The sequence below is a fragment of the Anomalospiza imberbis genome, chromosome 4, assembly GCF_031753505.1.
Source record: "Anomalospiza imberbis isolate Cuckoo-Finch-1a 21T00152 chromosome 4, ASM3175350v1, whole genome shotgun sequence".
Taxonomy (NCBI): Eukaryota; Metazoa; Chordata; class Aves; order Passeriformes; family Viduidae; genus Anomalospiza; species Anomalospiza imberbis.
In genome coordinates this window covers 72,178,586-72,197,748 of record NC_089684.1, presented here as the reverse complement: position 1 = coordinate 72,197,748, position 19,163 = coordinate 72,178,586, and the positions used below count along the sequence as shown (strand labels likewise).

The 19,163-nt window shown below is 50.8% G+C and overlaps 2 protein-coding genes across 6 annotated transcripts in view; both read left to right on the top strand.

Moving 5' to 3' along the window:
• Positions 1-19,163, top strand: part of EXOC6B (exocyst complex component 6B) — a 290,871-nt gene that overhangs the window by 96,696 nt on the left and 175,012 nt on the right. For 3 of the 5 annotated variants that reach the window (XM_068189176.1, XM_068189175.1, XM_068189177.1), the window contains exon 7: positions 14,876-14,947. The exons of the other annotated variants lie outside the window; for them this stretch is intronic. In XM_068189176.1, coding sequence (XP_068045277.1) covers positions 14,876-14,947 — 72 coding nt within the window. The remainder of the gene's footprint in view (positions 1-14,875; positions 14,948-19,163) is intronic. 5 annotated transcript variants of the gene reach the window in all.
• RAB11FIP5 (RAB11 family interacting protein 5) overlaps positions 1-19,163 on the top strand; it is a 447,460-nt gene that overhangs the window by 301,948 nt on the left and 126,349 nt on the right. The window lies entirely within an intron of this gene.

Below are 19,163 nucleotides of genomic sequence, written 5' to 3'. Positions count from 1 at the left end.
GAGCTGTGGCACGCTGAAATCTCCTGCCGTTGTTGTCTCGCCCTCGGCTCATCCCCTGCCTGTGGCTGTTCCAAACCTCCTCATCCCACTAAATGACCTTTCTGCCTCGGTCTGTTCCTGTTTCAGTCCTCGTGGGAAGAAGCCACAAAGGCAATCCTGGAGTTTTATCCCATTCCTCCTCCGATTTTTGTTGATTTCCATGATTTTTGGTGTGTGATAACGTTTGCCTCCTGTGGCCGCCTCTGAAACACAGAGATCTCCTCTAATCCCTGGAATTCCTGACTGGTGCAGGCTCCAGCTGCTCTATCCTGTTGTTCCAGGGAGGCTGGGCAGTGTCCTGGCAGTAGTGAGAGCCTGGAAAAGTGGGGATTACGGAGAGAGGATTCCCTGGTCTTGAGGAAATGAGAACTTTTCAGTTGTCCTTAGGTTATGGGAGAATGATGTGGATGGGGTCACCACCGGCCCCATGGCTGTTCCTGCCCTGAAGAGGAAAGGTTTAAACCTCAGAAATTATTCCTAGAGCCTGGAAAAGTGTTGGAATATTGCAGGGGGGTTTGGGAGGAGAAGAGGTGGGGGTCCCTGTTGGAAGAGCAACTTCGGAGGTGCTTCCATGAGGAAGCAGGAGAGACCCTGTCCCAGCCCAGGGATTTGGGTTGACTTCCAGGCAAAGGGTGGGAATTCTGGGATGGAGAGGGAGGGAGCAGTGGAAATCATGGAGAGAGAATTCCCTGGTGTTTGGGAAACGAGAGCTCAGGTGGTGGGAGAACAGGGATGAGTTCACCACCAGCTCCTGAGCTGTTTGTGCCCTGAATTTGAAAGGTTTAAACTTCAGAAATTATTCCTAGAGCCTGGAAAAGTGTTGGAATATTGCAGGAGGGTTTGGGAGGAGCAAAGGTGATTTGGGAAGGTCCCTGTTAGAAGAGAACCTTGGAAGGTGCTTCCATGAGGAAGCAGCTGCTGACCAAGAGCAGCAGGAGAGGCCCTGTCCCAGGGAACTGGATTTGGTTCCAGACAAATGGTGGGAATTCTGGGATGGAGAGGGAGGGAGCAGCAGTGCCGAGCTGTGTGAACACCACTTGGCTGCTCCCAATTCTTTTTTTGGGAGCTGGTGGCTGCTTCTGGTTTCAATCACGGCTCCGATTGCATAACTGGGAATGTTTTCCTGTTTTGATGTCTATTAAAATCCCAAATTGCTGCGAGCGACCCCGTGCACGGAGCACGGAGCTCCTGCCAGGGGCACTTACGTAACAATTCTGGATTTAGAGGTGAAACAGCCCCGTCCTTCTGGGCTTCTGCAAGGAAGAAATCCCAGCAGGAATTTCCAGACAAGGAGAGGTGGCAGACAAGGGAATGAGGAGTTGGGATTTAGGAAGGGCAAGGGCGAGGAAAGAGGCCAGAACAGAAGAAACCACGGTGGAGCAGAGTGAAATGAGACAGTGGGAAGGCTGCCGGGCGTTTTTAGGGAGCTGGGAGCTGTTCCTAAATCCCAGGGTCTGTATCTGCCTTGGCTCCCACAAAGGTAAATGGGTTCTAAATGAAAACCATTGCCGCTGCCTTGGATTTCTCTTGGAAAAGGAAGGATTGCTCTGTCCAAGGAAGGTTGTTCGTGCACCTTGTCTGGCTCCCTGCTGCTTCTGATGACTTCTGGTAGCTCAGACCTCTTAACTCCAGCTTGGAAAGCAACCCTATCTCCTGCTTTCCTGGGAATTTTACCCATCCTATTCCCTTTTTTCCCTGTCTTTGCACCATTTCCTCCATGCATCTCAGACCTTTAAAAGTTCTTATTGTGGTCCCGGAGTGAGAATTGAATTTCTTGGCATGGAAATTCTAACTCAGCCTTTTCTTGGAGCGGGCCCAGGCAGCTGGGAAGATTTGCTGCAGCCATCCCAGCAGCAGGAACTCCGTGCTGCAGGAATACCTGCAGCATTACCTGGGCATGGCCCTGGGGGAGCAGCTCAGGAGCTGCAGAGTTGGGGCAGAACCTCCTTAGGTTTTGGACCACGGGCTTGGAACTGGAACTGTGTCAGCAGAGCAGGCTGAAATCCTGGGACAGTGGTTGGATTGATGCTCTTGGAGGTCTTTTCCAGCTTTGATGATTCTGGGAAGGAGGTGAGGCCCCAAAGAGCATCTTGGAGGGTGGGATTTAGGGACATCCTCCTGCCCTTTGCTTCCCAGCCTGCAGCACCCCTGGCCCCGTGCTCTTTCCCCAGGGAGATTTGTGGCTGGAGCCGTTTTTGGGAACCTGGTGTGTGGGTGATGACAGCTGCAGGGAGTTATTCTGGAGGGACTGGGAATTCTACACCAGCCCTGACAAAAACCGTGTGGCCGGAGCAAAGGCCCCGGCGTCCTCCTGCAGCCTCAGCTCAGCCTCTCTTCCTCTGGAGGATTCCAGAAGGATAAAAAAAGAAGCTGCTCATTTAATTTCCTTCCTTGGAAGAGCCAAAACCAACAGTGTAAAACCAGACACATGGCAGGGGAAAAAAGCCTTTCCAAGGCCTCTCCCCCCCGGAGAAGGCCGGGATTGTTGACATTTTCCTCTGGGTTCCTGCTGCTGACCTTGGTGATCCCGAGCAGGAGCCAAATTAGCGGATGCCCCCGGCCCTGTTCCACATGTGTCCATCCTTGGGAAGCACCAGGGCTTTTTCCAGAGCAGCCTTTGGAATGACAGAGCCGGGGAAGAGCAGCTCCTGGCTGGGATCAGGGAGGAGCCCTTGGGAAGCGCATGGAAAATCAGGCCCTGAGTGATCCCAGGGTTTCTCCAGCATTCCTGTTGTTGGCCCAGATTTCTGGAGCTTCCTGGGGGATCCCTCAGCTCCTCCATGGAAGTGGCAGCCCCTGGGAGTGTCCTGGGTGTCCTTGGAGATGTGGAGGGCAGGAGGGATGGGCAGGAGGTGGATGTGCAGCCCCTGGGGTTGCTTTGGGAATGCTGCTGGAGCTTTGGTGTGGCTGAGGCTGGAAAAGCCCTCTGAGATCCTGGAGATCACGGAGTCCAACCACCCCCAGCACTGCCAGGGCCACCACTGCCCATGCCCCCAGGTGCCACATCCACAGGGCTTGAAATCCCTCCAGTAATGGGGACACCACCCCTGCCCTGTCCAGTTCCTTCCCATGAAGAAATTTTCCTTAATATCCAACCCAATCTCCTGCTGTGCTTTCCTTGTGTTGTGCCATTGTGGGAAAACCAAATTAATTTGGAAAACCGGCCTTGGAAATGAGGTGTTGACCTTGCTCAAGTCCATCAGGTGAAGTTGCCAAAAGGAAATGGCCTCAGGCTGGGCCAGGGGAGGCTCAGGTTGGACACCAGCAGGAATTTCCTCATGGAAAGGGTGGTCAGGCCTTGGAAGCACCCAGGGAGGTTTGGGGTGCCCATCCCTGGAGGTGTCCAAGGAATTCCTGGATGTGGCACTCAGTGGTGGGGATCAGGCATGGCTTGGACTGGGTGATCCTGGAGGGGTTTTCCAACCTCAGGGATTCTGGGATCTGAGCTGATCCTCAAGGACAACCTGAGCACCACCTCCCCAGGGATTGTGCTGAAATCTGGGAGTGTCCTCCTGGAAATCTGCTCCTCCTCCTCGTTCCTACCCTTGGCTCCTCCTCTGTTGGTGCTGCCAGGTGATTTTTGGGGTTAAAATCAAGTCTTGGGGAATTATGAGGATTTTTGGGAGCAGACACTGAGAGGGAATGTGCCAGAAGGTTTGGGAAGGGCAGAAGTCTGCAGAGAAGGGGCAGTGCTTGAACTGTCGATATCTGAGCTGCTTTCTCCTCTCTTTAGGTGTAAAAATGGCAGGTGAAGGGAAAAAGCGACATGTGAGGATGGAATTAGAGACAAGAGTGACTGGGCAGGAATAACTTTGGGAATTGGTGATGTTGATAAGGCTCAGCTTTGGCTCAGAACATTTTCTGAGATGTTTTCGAGAAAGGAAATCGTGTCAGAGCCTTCTCCTTGCTCCCAGGTGTGTCTGGAGTGTAGGGATGGAGCAGCAGCACCACTCCTGCAGTGCTCAAGTTCCATTCTTGGTCTCTCAGTGAATTAATTCTGTGTAATCTCAGGGGTTTGAAGGAGGAGTTGAGCTTAAACGAGGGTTTCAGGGTGGCTTTTGTGAGAATTCCTACTTTGCAACGTAAGGTGTGACTCACTGTTTGGTGCAGATTCTCTCTGATGAGGCTGATTTGCTCAGAACCCCAGTAATTTTGTTTAAAACTTCCTAATTTGGGGATTCCTGGTTGCTTCAAGCCCCATCCTACCTGGCCTAGGGCACTTCCAGGGATTGGAAGTCCACAAACTAAAAACAACTAAAATTAAAAATGAATTTCAAGTCAATTCAACCTTGGTAAAAATGGCTTTTTCGGAAGAAATCTCCATAAATCCTCTCTGATTTCTGACAAGGAGCCGCCATTGTCCAGAAATCCAATGAATGTCTGCATCAGAGGGGATAAAGTGGGAATAATTCAGCTGAGCAAATAATGCCTCTCCATAAAATGGCCTGGAATAACACACGGAGGACTGGAAAAACACAGCAGTGACCAAGGAAAACACCATCACATCCACATTAATTTTTCATTTTCGGTTCGGAGAGAAACCCTCGGTCACTATTAAAGTGTATTTTCAATTTTTATATTCTTTTTCATGCCCCGATCGAGCAAACCAGGCCTGTTGAGGAAAGACCTTCAGCGTGCCCGAGTCACCTTCAGGGGAAATCAAGCACATGCTCAAAGCTGGGTTTGCTCAGAGCTTGTTGCTGATCCCAGCATCCCAAATTCCCGAGCCTTGCTGGGAAGCTAAAGCTGAGATTTGGCATGGGCTGGAAAGTTTGTCATAGCAAACAGCCAGAACAGAGGAATTATTCCCCCAGTGTTGTTAAAATATGGAGGAATATTGTTTTAGGGAGAGCTTTTATTGCATTGTCTGCAGCCTGAGAAAGTCCAGAGCAGCGAAATCCGCCCGAAAGCCGTTTTGATGGAGCTGGAATTTTCTAATTCCTCGTGTCAGTGTGAGCGGGATATATGGAGTGCACACAGTGGGATTTTCAAAACAAGGTCCCTGGCAGCTTTAAATAATTATTGGGAATCAAGAAGAGATTAAACAGCCTTCCTTCCACCTCCCATCCTCATCCCTGCTCCCTTCCCTGGGCGGGCAGCGGGAATTGGGGGTGCCTCGGGAAGCTCCTGCTCAGCTCTTGGCCAGGGTTGGAGGATTCCAATTTTCTTCGTGGGTTTTTCTCACTTAGAGAACCCCCCTGGAATGGCTGCACTGGGGAGGTGTTTACAGGAACCCAGCCGGAGCTGTCAGAGGATGGGAAGCGGCAGCAGCCGCTGGATTTGGGAGCCCGGAGCTTCCCAAATTGAAATGTTACAGAGCTGCCGAGGAGCTGGGAGGGGAAGGGAGAGAGGAGACGGATATTTGGGAATATTTGGGAAGGGGAGTGTCCCGTGGATGGGATGGATGGATGGATTTCATTGTGCTGGCACCGTGGGGGGCATCCAGATCCTCGGGATGCTGGCAGCAGGAGGGGCTCCTGCTGCGTGGCATTCCCGCTGGGATTCACCAACCCCATGTCTGCAGGGAAAGTTCAGCCCCTGGCTTTGGGAGCAGGGGTGGCATTGCTGACAGGAGCCCTCACAGGGTCTGGGGTCACCATTCCTGCTTTTCCAAGGGGCTCATCCAGGGAATTCCATCATCCCGGGAACAGCCCTGTCTGGTCCACACAGAGTTTTTGGAGCAGTGTCAGGGCTTGGTGTTGCCTCTGCCTTTGACCTGGGATGCTGAAGGAAAACATTCCACAGGGAAAAGAGATCAAATCCAGGCTCGAGGGCGGCTCACGAGATCCATCCCGGAGGAGCAGCTGAAGCCACGGGGAGTCTCCTCATTCCGTGTTTTTTGGGAGCAGAATTCCCTGCGGGATCTCACTTCAAGGGGCATCCCTGTGTGTTTATGGTGCCACACACGGAGCCTCTTCCAGGCGCTTCCGAGGGCTGCAGCTGCCTTGGAAAAACAATTCCCTGTCTCTCCATCTCTGTTCTGTGGAAAGACATGAGCTGAGATGGGGAATTCTTCCCTCCAGCCCCAAATTCCAGGGATTTGCTCCCCTTCCCAATGTCCCCGCCGCCTCTGGCTGCGCAGGGAAAGGAGACTGAGGTGCTCTGCAGATTTTTGGCTCTCTGTGAATTTCCAGGCTGTCTGGCTGCCTTTTTTAGCCCAAAGGTTTGTGGGGTTTGTGTTCTCCCTGTTTTTCCCTCTTCCCCAGCTGTCAGTTCATCCCAGGCATTTCTCTGAGCTCACTTGGACGTTTCCCATCGCTCCGGAATGTGGAGTTTGGGGTGATGGAAACGTCTCCTGCTCCTTATCCAGGGAGCAGTGGATGAGTCCCCATCCTGGGAGATGAAGCATCTCTGGAATATCCTGGAGTTGCTGATTTTAGGGGTCTTTTCCAGCCTCAGGATTCTGTGAATCTCAGCTCTGCTTTTGCTCACGCAGGTGCAGCAGCTGAGCTCCTGCACTGAAGAATTCCCCCAACCCAGGAGCTCTCTCCCTAAAATGTTTTCCATGTGCAGCAGTGGGAAGCTTGGGCAGGATGTCCAGAGTTGGACCCACAAGGATCATGGAATTATGGAATGGCTTGGGGTGAGAGGGACTTCAAAGATCATCTCATTCCAACCCTCGCCATGAGGAGAACTCATGACAAGGATCATCAGTCCAGCTCCTGATCCTGACCCCAAAATCCCACCCTGTCCCTGGGAGCCTTGTCCAAGCACCCCTGGAGCTCTGGCAGCCTTGGGAATGTGCCCATTCCCTGGGAAGCCATTCCAGCTCCCACCAGACGTCCTTCCTGAAGAGTCCAGGAGAGCTTTGCAGAGCCTTTATCTCCAAACCTCCCTAGGGAGTCACTTTGGAAAGGCCTGGAGGTGTTTGGATGTGGGAGAGGTTCTGGGATAGAGCAGGACACAGTGGGAAGCACAAGGTGGAGCAGAGGGCTGGAATCTCCTAGGATTCCATCCTGGTTTTGCAGCTCTGCTGTTGATTTCAAACAGATCTGGGCCAGAGGAGGTCCCTGAGCCCGGGGAGCTGCCGGGGTGGGAGCTCAGCTCGTGTTTTCCACAGGGCTCCAGAGCTGCTCTCACGTGAAGCCGCTCTGGGAATGCAGAGATAAGAGAGCTGCGTCCATCAGATTGCAATCAGCTTTTATTCCTCCTCCTACTTCTCACTTCTGAAGTTGGGAACAAACCCAACTTTGTATCAGCGATGTTCCTAAAGGAGACTTCACTTCCCACTCTGCTATTTATAGAGGGCCCTTTCCTCGGGCATATGGAGAGCAGCTTGGTTTCCCCATCTCAGCAGCTCCTGTTTGATCTCCTGTGCATCTTCAGGGAAGGGGGATCAATAATTGATCCATTCAAGGTTGAACTGAGAGTTTAAAATGGCTCAGAGCTGGGTTGGATGGGGCTTGGAGTCCCCTGGGACAGTGGAAGGTGTCCCTGTCCATGGCAGGGGTGGCACGGCATGGGCTTTAAGGTCCTTCCCACCCAAACCGTTGTGGGATTCTCTGATTGCCACAGGCACATCCACGAGATGCTCAGCCAGTCCTTCTTCTCCTTTCTCCTTTCTCCTTTCTCCTTTCTCCTTTCTCCTTTCTCCTTTCTCCTTTCTCCTTTCTCCTTTCTCCTTTCTCCTTTCTCCTTTCTCCTTTCTCCCTTCTCCTTTCTCCCTTCTCCCTTCTCCTTTCTCATTCTCTTCCTCCTCCTCCTCCTCCACCTCCTCCTCCTACCGCCACTTCTCTCCCACTGGCACGCTCCAGTTCCAGGTTCTTGCCCTCCTTCACATGCCCTGGCCCAGCCTCAGGAATAACTTGGTGCTTCTCCAGCCACCCCTCATTTTCCTGATGTTCTGCTGCTAAACCTGCTCAGTCCAGTTAAACCAGGATGAATTAATATTAAATATAAAATCAAGAGCTGATCAAGGGATCTGAGTGTGCAGTAACTCCATGACATTGAAGTTCCTGTAAGATTCCTAATGGTTTAGGAGAGTCATTATTCCTCAAAAAGCCACCCTACCTGAACTAAAGGTCATGGGGAACTATAATCAGGATTATCCCATTTACATTCCCACTTTTACCCATGTACCAAATCCACCACTGCTGCAGCTCCCACTTGGTTTTTCAGCTCTCAGTAGTTTCTAACAGGTTTGGACTATATCCCAAGCCTGGCTTAAAAGAATTCCAGGACACCTCAAGTGACATTTGTTACCCTGTGAGTTGAGCAGCTCCATCTCCATGTTGTCCTTCTGAGAGAAAATGAGGAGCGTGCCAAGATCTTCCGTCGGCCCCAAATCCTTTCCATACTCCCTTGGCTGCATCTCAGCCTGTTCTTCTGCTGCCTTCTACAAGTGACCCAGTTTGGAAGAAGCTGAGGGACCCAAGAAAGTTCTCAGGATGAGAGGGAAGGGTTTGTGCTGACCTGGATCCCATTTTTGTGCTGGGAACTCCATGGAGCTCCATCTCCATGTTGTCCTGAGAGAAAATGAGGCACGTGCCAAGATTTCCATCGGCCCCACATCCTTTCCACACTCCCTTGGCTGCATCTCAGCCTGTTCTGCTGCCTTCCTTGAGTGACCCAGTTTGGAAGAAGCTGAAGGACCTAGAGAGGTTCTGGGGATGAGAGGGAAGGGATTGTGCTGACCTGGATCCCATTTTTGTGCCGGGAATTCCACGGAGCCAGGGTTCCATGAGATGACAGCTGTGACACCACTGTCACAAGCTTTGAAGTCTCTCCAAAACCTCCTTTCTTTGCCTGTTGCCTGCTCAGCGCCCTCGGCGAGTCCCGAGCTGGGGAAGTTTGGGCTGCGTTGGGATCAAAGCTGTGCTCGTGTTCCCTGCGAGTTTCAACACTCACCGGCTGCCCTGGCCAAGCTCGAGCTGTTCCCTTTCAGCACCCGCAGCTCCTGCTCCTTCCAGGGGTGATTAGGCACGGAGCTCGAGCGGAGCCGGCGCTGAGGAGCTCGTTTGAAGGACTGGGACAGGGTTTTACATAATCATCAGGAGTTGCTTTAATTAGGCTCAGCAAAATGTTTCAATTTTAGAGCGAAACGTTCCACTTTCTACTGCCCTGCTCAGAGTCACAGCTGAGATGTGAAGGAGCCGTGAAAGAATTCCAGAGGAGAAGGAGGTCATGGGGAGTGGCTTCAGAAGGACACATTTCCACCTCTGGAAGATCCCCAAATCTCCACTCACAGCTGCTCCTCAGCCAAGCACAGATCCCATCTCCCAGAATCCTAGGATGGTTTGGATTGGAGGGACCTTAAATCCCATCCCATCCCATCCCATCCCATCCCATCCCATCCCATCCCATCCCATCCCATCCCATCCCATCCCATCCCATCCCATCCCAGGAACACTTCCCAGTGTCTCAGGTGGATCCAAGCCCCAATGTCCAGCCTGGCCTTGGGCACTGCCAGGGATCCAGGGGCAGCCCCAGCTGCTCTGGGAATTCCAGCCCAGCCCCTCCCCACCCTCCCAGCCAGGAATTCCTTGCCAAGATCCCATCTCTCCCTGCCCTCTGGCAGTGGGAAGCCATTCTTCCCCTCTGATGTTTTAAGTATTTTGAGGGGTTAAAGACTCATGCTGTGAATTGGCCTTCACAATTCTGAAATGAATATTCAGAATTTTAGCCTAAATTATGAATATTTAGATGCAATTTCTTCACAGACAGAGTGCTGGAAGGGGCCCACAAGGATCATGGAAACCAGCTCTCATGGAACTGGGTCCGATGGTCCCATCCATTCCAGGGAATCATCAGTGCAATCAGGAAATGACCCACGTGAACGTTCTGTGCAGCTGCAGAGAGGAACATTTAATTAATTCCGAGGCAATTACCATGACGAGCTGGTCCAGCCCCGAACAGGGACATTTTCCCAGCTGCTCTGTGGAGGCCAGATGGGAACACAGGCTGTTATTAGGGCTTGGCTTGCCCCTCCTGAGGTTCCTGGCAGGTAATCAGTGTATTTTTCCCATTTGGAGGTTTGGATTTCGGCGTTCTGGGAATTAGGCCCACAGGGATGTCCAGGAGATGTTTCAGTGTGAATGGAAGCTCTCTTTTTTTTTTTTTTTTCCCACTAGGAAATATTCCTTTCCTTTGCCAAATACCAGGATGCAAATAGAAATCTCTGGGCTCTGCTTGGCAGCAGATGGAAAACTAAACCAGGCAGGAAGTTTTCCAGAACTTATTGTGGACTCTTGGGATTTGGTAAAGCCTGGTGTGGGTCACCTTGTTGCTGCCCTCCAGCACTGCTTCTCATAGGATGGTCAAGGTTGGAGAAGACCTCCAGGATCACACGGAATCATGGAATTAACTAGGCTGGAAAAGACCTCTGAGATGGTTGAGTCCAGCCTATGACCTCACAGCCCCTTGTCACCCAGGCCGTGGCACCAAGTGCCACACCATCCAGTCCACCCTCTGAGGTGACCCTTTGGTCACCTCCCGCTGTGCCCCAGCCCAGGGCTGAGGTTGTTGGCCATGGTGACCTGCACTGGTTCACTGGTTCTGAGGCTTTGTGCCACCAAAGCCAGGAGGGACCCGTTGCAAATAGTCCACGAGGTGCTGTCCTAACACCCCTCATCCTCTGTGCTCTGCAGGTCATGGATTCAGTTTGGGGTTTTTCTGCTCTTGATGAGGGGTTTGTTATGTGCACCTAATGAGGAGTTGCTCATGGACCTCATGGAAAGTTACCCGTGGACCTAATGAGGGCTCTGATCACCTGGAACTCTTGATACTGGTTGGTTTTATTTGTGTCTTCCCGATTTACCACTTGGATGTTTGCTGGGAACTGGCAGGATTTGGGATGAGGTGAGGCTGGGAGATAAACGGGGGCCAGAAACACCAAAACCTCAGAATTTTAGAAGGTGAAGGTCACTCACACTGGGTTCAGGAATTTATTTTACATCTGGTATCAAAGTTGGTGACGATGTCATTGGAGAAATTCCATCTTAGGTTGCCTCCCTGAGATCCTAAAAATCCGGTTAAAATGGAAATTCATTGATTTTTAGGGAATTGGCTCCCATCTCCTGGTGACCTGTGGTGGCTCAGGTGTCCCCTGGGTCGGACCCTCTGCTGGGGTGACAGGGAGGGACCTGCTCTGTTCTCATCCCTTATCCCAACCTGTGCAGGTCTCCAGGGAAAGGTTTGGGCTTCAGTGGGACTGTTGGAAAGAAGAAGGAAGCCCTTGCAGAGCTGAAGCCACTCCTCAGTCCTGTGCTTTCTGTAGGATTTCAGTGCCGTTCAGGAAGGTTTTATTTATTGGCTGTGAGGTGCTGCCGGAGCAGCCCTGGGAGCAGGGAATGAGGATAATTACCAGGAAATGATTCCCTGGCCTTCAGCAGGGCTGCGCTCCCTCTCTGGCTGCCGGTGCTGCAGTCTGGGAAGGGGAGCTCATTCCTGACCATTCCCAGGGAGGGGAGGGGCAGGATCGGGGTTTTCCCATATGGAGATCCGAGCGCTCCCCATGCCCAGGAGCTGCCTGGGATGGACGTGGATCAGAGGCCCTTGGGACCTCCTGGATGTTGGGTTTTTGTTGTAGGAAACCAGGATCAATAACAAACATGGGGCACTGAGATGCTCCCCTGAGACAGCTGCAAAGTACCTGATCCCAAAAAATGCTGTTTGCTGGCTTTGGAGCATCAGGAACGTGGAATATCCCAAATGTGGTTTGGGTGTGGCACAGCCTGTCAGCTGCAGACTTCCTGAGATTTTTTTTTCCAGTTTTTCAGGGGAAAAAAAAATTAATGGAGTGGCTTGGGTTGGAAGGGACCATAAATCCCATCTCATTCCACCCCTTGCCACAGGCAGGGACACCTCTGCTGTCCCAGAGTGCTCCATCCAACCTGGCCTCAAACACATCCAAAAATTCCCCTTTTAGAGGAAGAATCCAGGGAATCCCAGAGAGGTTTGGGTCAGAAGGGGCATTAAGGATCATCTCATCCCATGGGCAGGACACCTCCCACTGTCCCAGGTGGATCCAAACCCCAGTGTCCAGCCTGGCCTTGGACACTTCCAGGGATCCACAGGTTCCAGGGGCAGCCACAGCTTCTCTGGAAAAACCTCTTCCAGGATCCCTTGGAAGCACCTCATGGTACACAGAGTGTCTGGATAGGATGGAGATAAATAAGTTTTGATGTGAAATCAGTTCCAATGGATTTAGGATGTCCAAAAGGAAAGGATTTTCTTATGGCCAAAATCCATACGGGAACAGAGGGAGCTGCTTTCCTCTCTCACCTTTGTTGGGAGTGAATTTTATTTAAAATTATAATTTTTACTTAAGTCTTTTGCCCTTTCCTCCTGAGCTGCTGCACCTTTCAGGATGTGGAATGGAACAGTTCAGGAAAAAGATTCCAAGGGAGCCACGTCCTGAGCAATCCCTCTGGAACGACCTCGTGGCAGGTGTTGGTTTGGCCCCACCTGCAGAACTTCAGGCCACAGAACGTTCACCTTTGGGCACTGGGGTTTGTGCAGGGGTTGTCCTCACCTTGCTGGAACTGGACAAAGATTGGAATCTTTATAGGTGTTGGAAACAGGATTTGTGGAGCTTGAGGGATTTATTTGATTTATCAAAGAAGAGGGTTTTGGTTTGTGTTTAGAGAACGCTGACTGTAGCCACTGTTTAAAACAAGCAGCCAGGGGCTGAGGAGCTGAAGGTCAAAGCTGGGTCAGGGTTTGGGAGTGGAGTGAAGACCTCCAGGGATGATCCATCCAGGCTTGTGGTGGCCATTGCATCATCCCTGGAGAGCCTCCGCAATGCCAATGAGTCATTTTCTCTAAAACCCAAAGTTCCAACCACAGCCCCTGACCTCGAGGTGGGCATTCATCAGTGGCCAGCTCCTCGTCTGCATTGTTTGGGATCCAGCACTACCTGAGCTCCCTGATCCTAAAGCCTCACGTAGGAACAGCGGATTCAAACTTGTTTTTCTTCTTGTGGCGAAGACCAAATTTCAAAAGCCGAGAGGAGTTGAAAGGGAAGGGAAGCTGAGCTCCAGCTGGGGCAGCCAAGGATTTGGGAGCTGTGATTTGGGCTCTGATAACGCTCCTTGTGTGGCCCTGGGTGAGCAGTTAATCCAGGGGTGCCTCCCTGTGCCAAGTTGTCCAGGAGCTCAGCGCTCCCGCTGGATCCAGGCGTTTTTAACAGGCCGTTAATGGAAATAGGGAATAATTGCCGGCTTTTTATGGATATTTTGTTTATGACGAAGGGTGGCTGTTTAAAGGGGAGATGCCCATTTTCCAGACCTCCTTCATTTCACTCCTGGGAGATGTTTCTGACTCTTCCAAAGAGGATTTTTCTTGACTCGCGGCCACGGCTGCGGTGCTCGGTGCCGCCAAGTTCAATGTTCTCCTGGATGGAATAAAACGTGTTTATGGATTTTGATGAAACTTGGAAATTCTTGGAGTGCTGAACTTGCTGTGTTACGGGAAAAGGAATCAAGCTCTGACTCACGGAGGAGCTTGACCCTGGGGGAGAGGGTGGCCTTGGACACCAGGGCTTGGCTGAGTCGGAAAGTGTTTTTTGGTTGTCTCGGGCATGGATTTATTTTGGGAATGATCCCATGGCTGGTATCAGCTGGGGCCATGAAGGATGAGACGTGGCCTCGGTGCCCCTCTCTGAATTTTTGCTCTTTGTTCCTCTGTATATTTACATTTTTTCCCTCACCAAACCATTTCCAGGGTTAAGGGTTCTCTGTCTGTTCTCACTCCAGACCGAGGTGTTTGGGCAGCTTGAAAAGCACAAGATTTTTTACAGGAAAATTCACTTTAAACGAGAAGATTTCAGTGTTCACAAAGTCTGAGAGTTCAGCACGCTGAGCCCAGCCAGGGCCCTGCAGTGTCAGTTCTGTGCTCTGGGTTTGCTCCAGGGGCAGAAACAACTCAAGGTGGAGCAATGATGATTTTCTCATCTCTAGGCCTTGAAACTCTGGCATTTCATGGAATTATGGAATGGGTTGGGTTGGGAGGGACCTTAAATCCCATCCAGAGCCACCCCATCCATAGGGGCACCTCCCACTGCCCCAGGCTGCTCCCAGCCCCAATGTCCAGCCTGGCCTTGGGCACTGCCAGGGATCCAGGGGCAGGCGCAGCTGCTCTGGGAATTCCAGCCCAGCCCCTCCCCACCCTCCCAGCCAGGAATTCCTTGCCAAGATCCCAGCCCAATCTCCCCTTTCCCAGTGGGAGCCATTCCCTGGGTCCTGTCCCTCTGTTCCTTGTCCCCAGTCCCTCTCCAGCTCTCCTGGAGCCCCTCCAGGCCCTGCCAGGGGCTCTGAGCTCTGCCTGGAGCCTTCCCTTCTCCAGGGGAACATTCCCAGCTCTCCCAGCCTGGCTCCAGCCCTGGAGCAGCTCCGGGGCCTCCTCTGGGTTCTCTCCAGCAGCTCCACGTCCTCCTGCTGCTGGCCCCAGGGCTGGGGCAGCTCTGCAGGTGGGCTCTCACCTGGGGGACACAGGGACACAATTCCCACCTTTCCTTTGGGATCAGCCCAGGGTACAGAGGAGTCTGGGCTGGGCCATTCCAGCCTCAACCAGAAGACCCCAAATCCTCCTCCTAGCTCATCTCAATCCCTTCTCCTCCCAGCCTGGATTTGTTGCCCTGACCTCGGTGCAGGACATTGCACTTGTCCTTGTCCCTCATGTCCAGCCCAGTCCTGCCAGATGTGGAATTCTGGGTTTAATTTCCCTTTTCTTGCTACCTTCAATTGTACAAATTCCTTAATCCCATGTTATTGTCAGCTTTCTGCCCTCTTTGCTTCCCCTTTTCAGGAATTTTCCTTGCCTCTCTGCTCTCTGTCTTTCTGCTTTGTTGCTGTTCCCTCTTTTATTGATGTTTATTTATTCCCTTCATTCCCTAAAGGATTGCAGATTCAATCAGTGGAAAATAATTGCCCGGATATTCTTCAGTCTCCTGCTCTCTCCAAGTGTTCAGGTACTTTGCACTGGTCACTAATTCCCTCTCCTGGAGAATAACCTGGACCTAATTCCCAAGTTTTTGGCTTTCTCTGGCCTCCTGGGGTTGATTTGGTGGCACTAAACTGTGAATCTGAGGACTTACACCTCACTAACCTTTGCTGTACTTATAAATCAGCTTCCCAATGGAAAAATCTCCCAGTTTTCCAGTCTGGGCATCTGCTGGGGTTTGAAACGAGAGGTTTTCCAGCAAACTTCTGAGATTTGGATGTCAGAACCGAGTCCAGCCTTTCAGGTGCAGTCACACCAACATTTCCGTGGTTGTACACCTGACCTGGACAATCTGCTCATCCAAAATGTGATTTAGCTGCCACTGGATTGCAATCCAAAGGGATCTGTGATCTCCGCGGCTGTGATTCCATGACCTCTCTCAGCTGTTCACAAAAGTGAGATTTTTTTCCAGTTTTTCAAGGGGGAAAAAAATAGTGGAATCCCTGAGTGTTTTGGGTTGGAAGGGGCCATAAATCCCATCTCATTCCACCCCTTGCCACGGGCAGGGACACCTCTACTGTCCCAGAGTGCTCCATCCAAGCTGGCCTTGAACACATCCAAAAATTCCCCTTTTAGAGGAAGAATCCATTGGATTGTTTCAATGTTCCCAAAAAAGAAATCAAGGATAAACTTTACCAGCCCATTATTTCTCCGTGCATCTCTTGCTTCCCATATCAGCCCCTGCACATCCTAACACCAGATTTCCCTTTGTCAGCCCGAGTTTTTCCCTTTATTCCATTTGTCATGTCCCCTTTTTCTTTTTTCCTTGTTTTTTTATGGCCTCTTTGACTCCCATCTGCGCCAGGTTTGCCTTTTAACCAGCGTGGCCGCCCCGCTCAGTTGTGGGATTGTGGCTTCTGGAGCATCTCGTTAAAATGTTCTTAAACAATTTTCAATTAGGCTTCATATTTTTCTGATTACGTTCTTTCTCCCCACTGATTTGCCTCCTAATTATTTTCAGCTTGATGGAACTGGTCCTCTTTAAGATGTGTGGATGTTGTGTTTGTGTGGAATATTGGTGGCGCTGGTTTATTCCTAATTTTTATATATTTATATTTATTTTTGCACAGTTGTGATCAAGTCATGGTTATTTGAGTTTTGGCTGTCAAAAAAAAGAGTGGAGAAAAGGTGGCTGCTGGTTGTAAAATTGAATTTTTCCAAGTGGGCACTGGCCCAGGGGGTGCTGATTTCAGGGTTTGTGGTATTTAGGGGATGGTGGTTCTGGAGTGAAGGGGTAAAGTCTCCAAGCCTTTGATGTCTGGAGAACCTCAGCTCCTGCTGAACTTGGTGGGGTTTGTTTGATCAGACAATTATGGGATGGTCTGGTGCAAAGGGACCTTAAAGATCATCTGGTTCCACAGGCAGGGACACCTCCCACTGCCCCAGGTGGTTCCAAGTCCCAGTATCCAACCTGGCATTGGACACTGCCAGGGATCCAGGGGCAGTCACAGCAAATCTGGGAATCTGTGCCAGGGCCTCACCTCCCTCAGAGGGAAGGATTTCCCCTTAATATCCCATCTTAACACAGCCACAGAATCCTGGGATCCCTGAGGTTGGAAAAGCCCTCCAGGATCATCGAGTCCAAGCTGTGCCTGATCCCCACCTTGGCACTGAGTCCAGGAATTCCTTGGACACCTCCAGGGATGCCAAATCCAAACCTCCTGGGCACTTCCAAGGCCTGACCACCCTTTCCATGGATAAATCTTCACAGGTGTCCTGGTTTCCTGCGAGTGAACTGGAAAAAGGGAGGAAAACCAAGTTCCTGAGGAAGGTGAGGGCAGCACCTCTTCAGGCTGGGCCAAGTCCCACCAGGGTCACCTGGAGACCTCTCCTCCTGTGACTTCACAGAGCCAGGGAACCAAACTGGGATGGCTGTTGAGGTGGAGCGAGCAGGGAAAGGCCATGTGGGAGAACCACCCATGGGAGAAATGGATTTGTAAAGAATTCTCAAAACCCAACAGAAAACCTCACGCAGTCTTGTACATCTGCATGCAAACACTGAGAAGAGGTGTGCTGAATTAGGAAGGCCATGGAACAGAGATGACATTGTTGAGAGAGAGCTTGAACTAGAAACGAGTTCTAACACGTTTCAAAAGGTGGCCTTGCAAAAAGATAAGATATTTTGGAGAATTAGAACTGTGAAAGATGCATTGTAGCAGGACCACGTGGGGTAGAAATATTGGTGATTGGTGTTAGGAGTGTTTTAGCAGCATCGTGTGGCAAAAGGTAACAGGCTGAAAAACATTTATAAGGTGTTGTAATCAGGAAATGGGCTGGCTTCTGATGGAATGGAGTTGAGTTTTACGTCTCTTACCTCTCACCCTTCATCGAGACTGATAATGGAATGAAACCTTTTAAAATACCTCTCAGTCTCTGGAAGAGCTGGGAAAACGAACACACCCACAGGAGAGAGACCTGGACCTGCCTCCCACCGGGAGAAGCACCCAGATGTCTCCTCCACCATCCCGGCCCCAGCGAGGTGTCCCGCGCCTCTTACTGGGATTGTGCTCCCCAGAGACCTCCAGGCTGAGCTCTCCCGAGCCTGGGGGCTGTGCTGGGACGCCGGGAGGGGCGGGATGATCCCGCGTTACCCCCGGGATGACCTTTCCCCGGAGCGGGATGGAAGCCATCAGCGCCGACGTCGCTGCGCAGCAGTGGGGCCGCATCTGCAGCTGCTTAATGACCCCTCCACACAATGTGCTGCTCGGGGTCATCTGGTTCCAGTTTCACCAGAAACAGAAGGAAATGTTGGGAACATACTTCCCTACATCCAGTTTCACTTGTTGTGGATGCTTGGAATACTTTGGAACCCACATCTTTGGGGTTTCCAGGAGGGGGTTTGGCCGGCGAGCCCCGGCGACCATTTGAGATTGGGGGTTTTTTTTGATTCCAGAAGTGCCCTGGAGGTTGCATTGTAGGGCCTTTTCCGTATGCAAAACATAAAAGTGCTGCTTTTTTTCAAATTATAACCATATTTTTCATTAAAATCGGTTGGAGTCCCAATAAACAATCGACTCCGAAAAATTTTCCAAATGTTCTCTGCAGCACCGTTTCTATTTTTAATTATTTTTTAAAAAACTGAGGGTTTTTTCTTAAAAAAAAAAACACAAAAAAACAAAAAACACAGCTTGGCTTAGAATTTAAAGAAGCCATCTAGTAAATCATGAAAAGTGCACATATATAGCTCCTTATTACAATATAATTAAAACCTACTGCACATGGAGTGTCAGAATCCCTCTGTCGCCGTGTCCGATGGCTTCTCGCGTTTGCCTTATCGTGGGAACTCCTCCTGTCTGCTCCCAATGCTTCCCAAGGCCTCTCCCAGCCTGTTTGTACATTTGTTTTATATAAATTGAGTGCTCTGATCCTATAGAGCGGGATGTGAAAAACTCTTCAAAGCGGGAGCAGCAGAAATTCCTTTTTTCTGGGCAGAGTTTCCATCCCCATCATTCCATGGGGTTGTAATTTTTTTTTATTTTATTGGGAATTTCATTGTTTTATTCTTACCTGGTGCGATCTTTATTTGCTGTCCTAAAAGCCCAACCCACAACTAAGAACAAAACCCCCGAGTTTTGCATCAAAATCTGTAATTTTTGGTTTATACAAAGCAAGTAAAGGTGCCTCGGTTAAATATTTAGGGTTAAAGTTTTTTATTGTGAGCTGGAGGTTGAGGAATATTTCAGGATATTTCTGCAATGCCAAGTGTCCAAGGAAAATCATCCTTTAGGGAAAGAACCAGGTGTTGGGGCAAAGAGTGGTGATGGGGAACCTGCTCCTGGTGCAAAGAAAAACTGGATGAGAGGAGAAAATGTGGAGTTTATTAATTTTTGTTCTGCTTTCATGTTTTCCATGGATCGTTGCAGTGTCTGCTCAGCTTGGGATGAGCCAGGGAATGAGTTTCACTGATCTAAACCTGGCAGGTGGGATGGAAGGTGAGATGTCCAGGTTTTGGCTTCAAAGTGGAAAAAAAAAAGGTTTAGATGGGATCTTGGGAAGGAATTCCTGGCTGGGAGGGTGGCGAGGGGCTGGGCTGGAATTCACAGAGCAGCTGTGGCTGCCCCTGGATCCATGGCAGTGTCCCAGGCCAGGTGGGACATAGGAGCTTGGATCCACCGGGATCATGGAAGGTGTCCCTGCCCATGGCAGGGGTGGCACTGGACAGGATTTAAGGTCCCTTCCCCCGT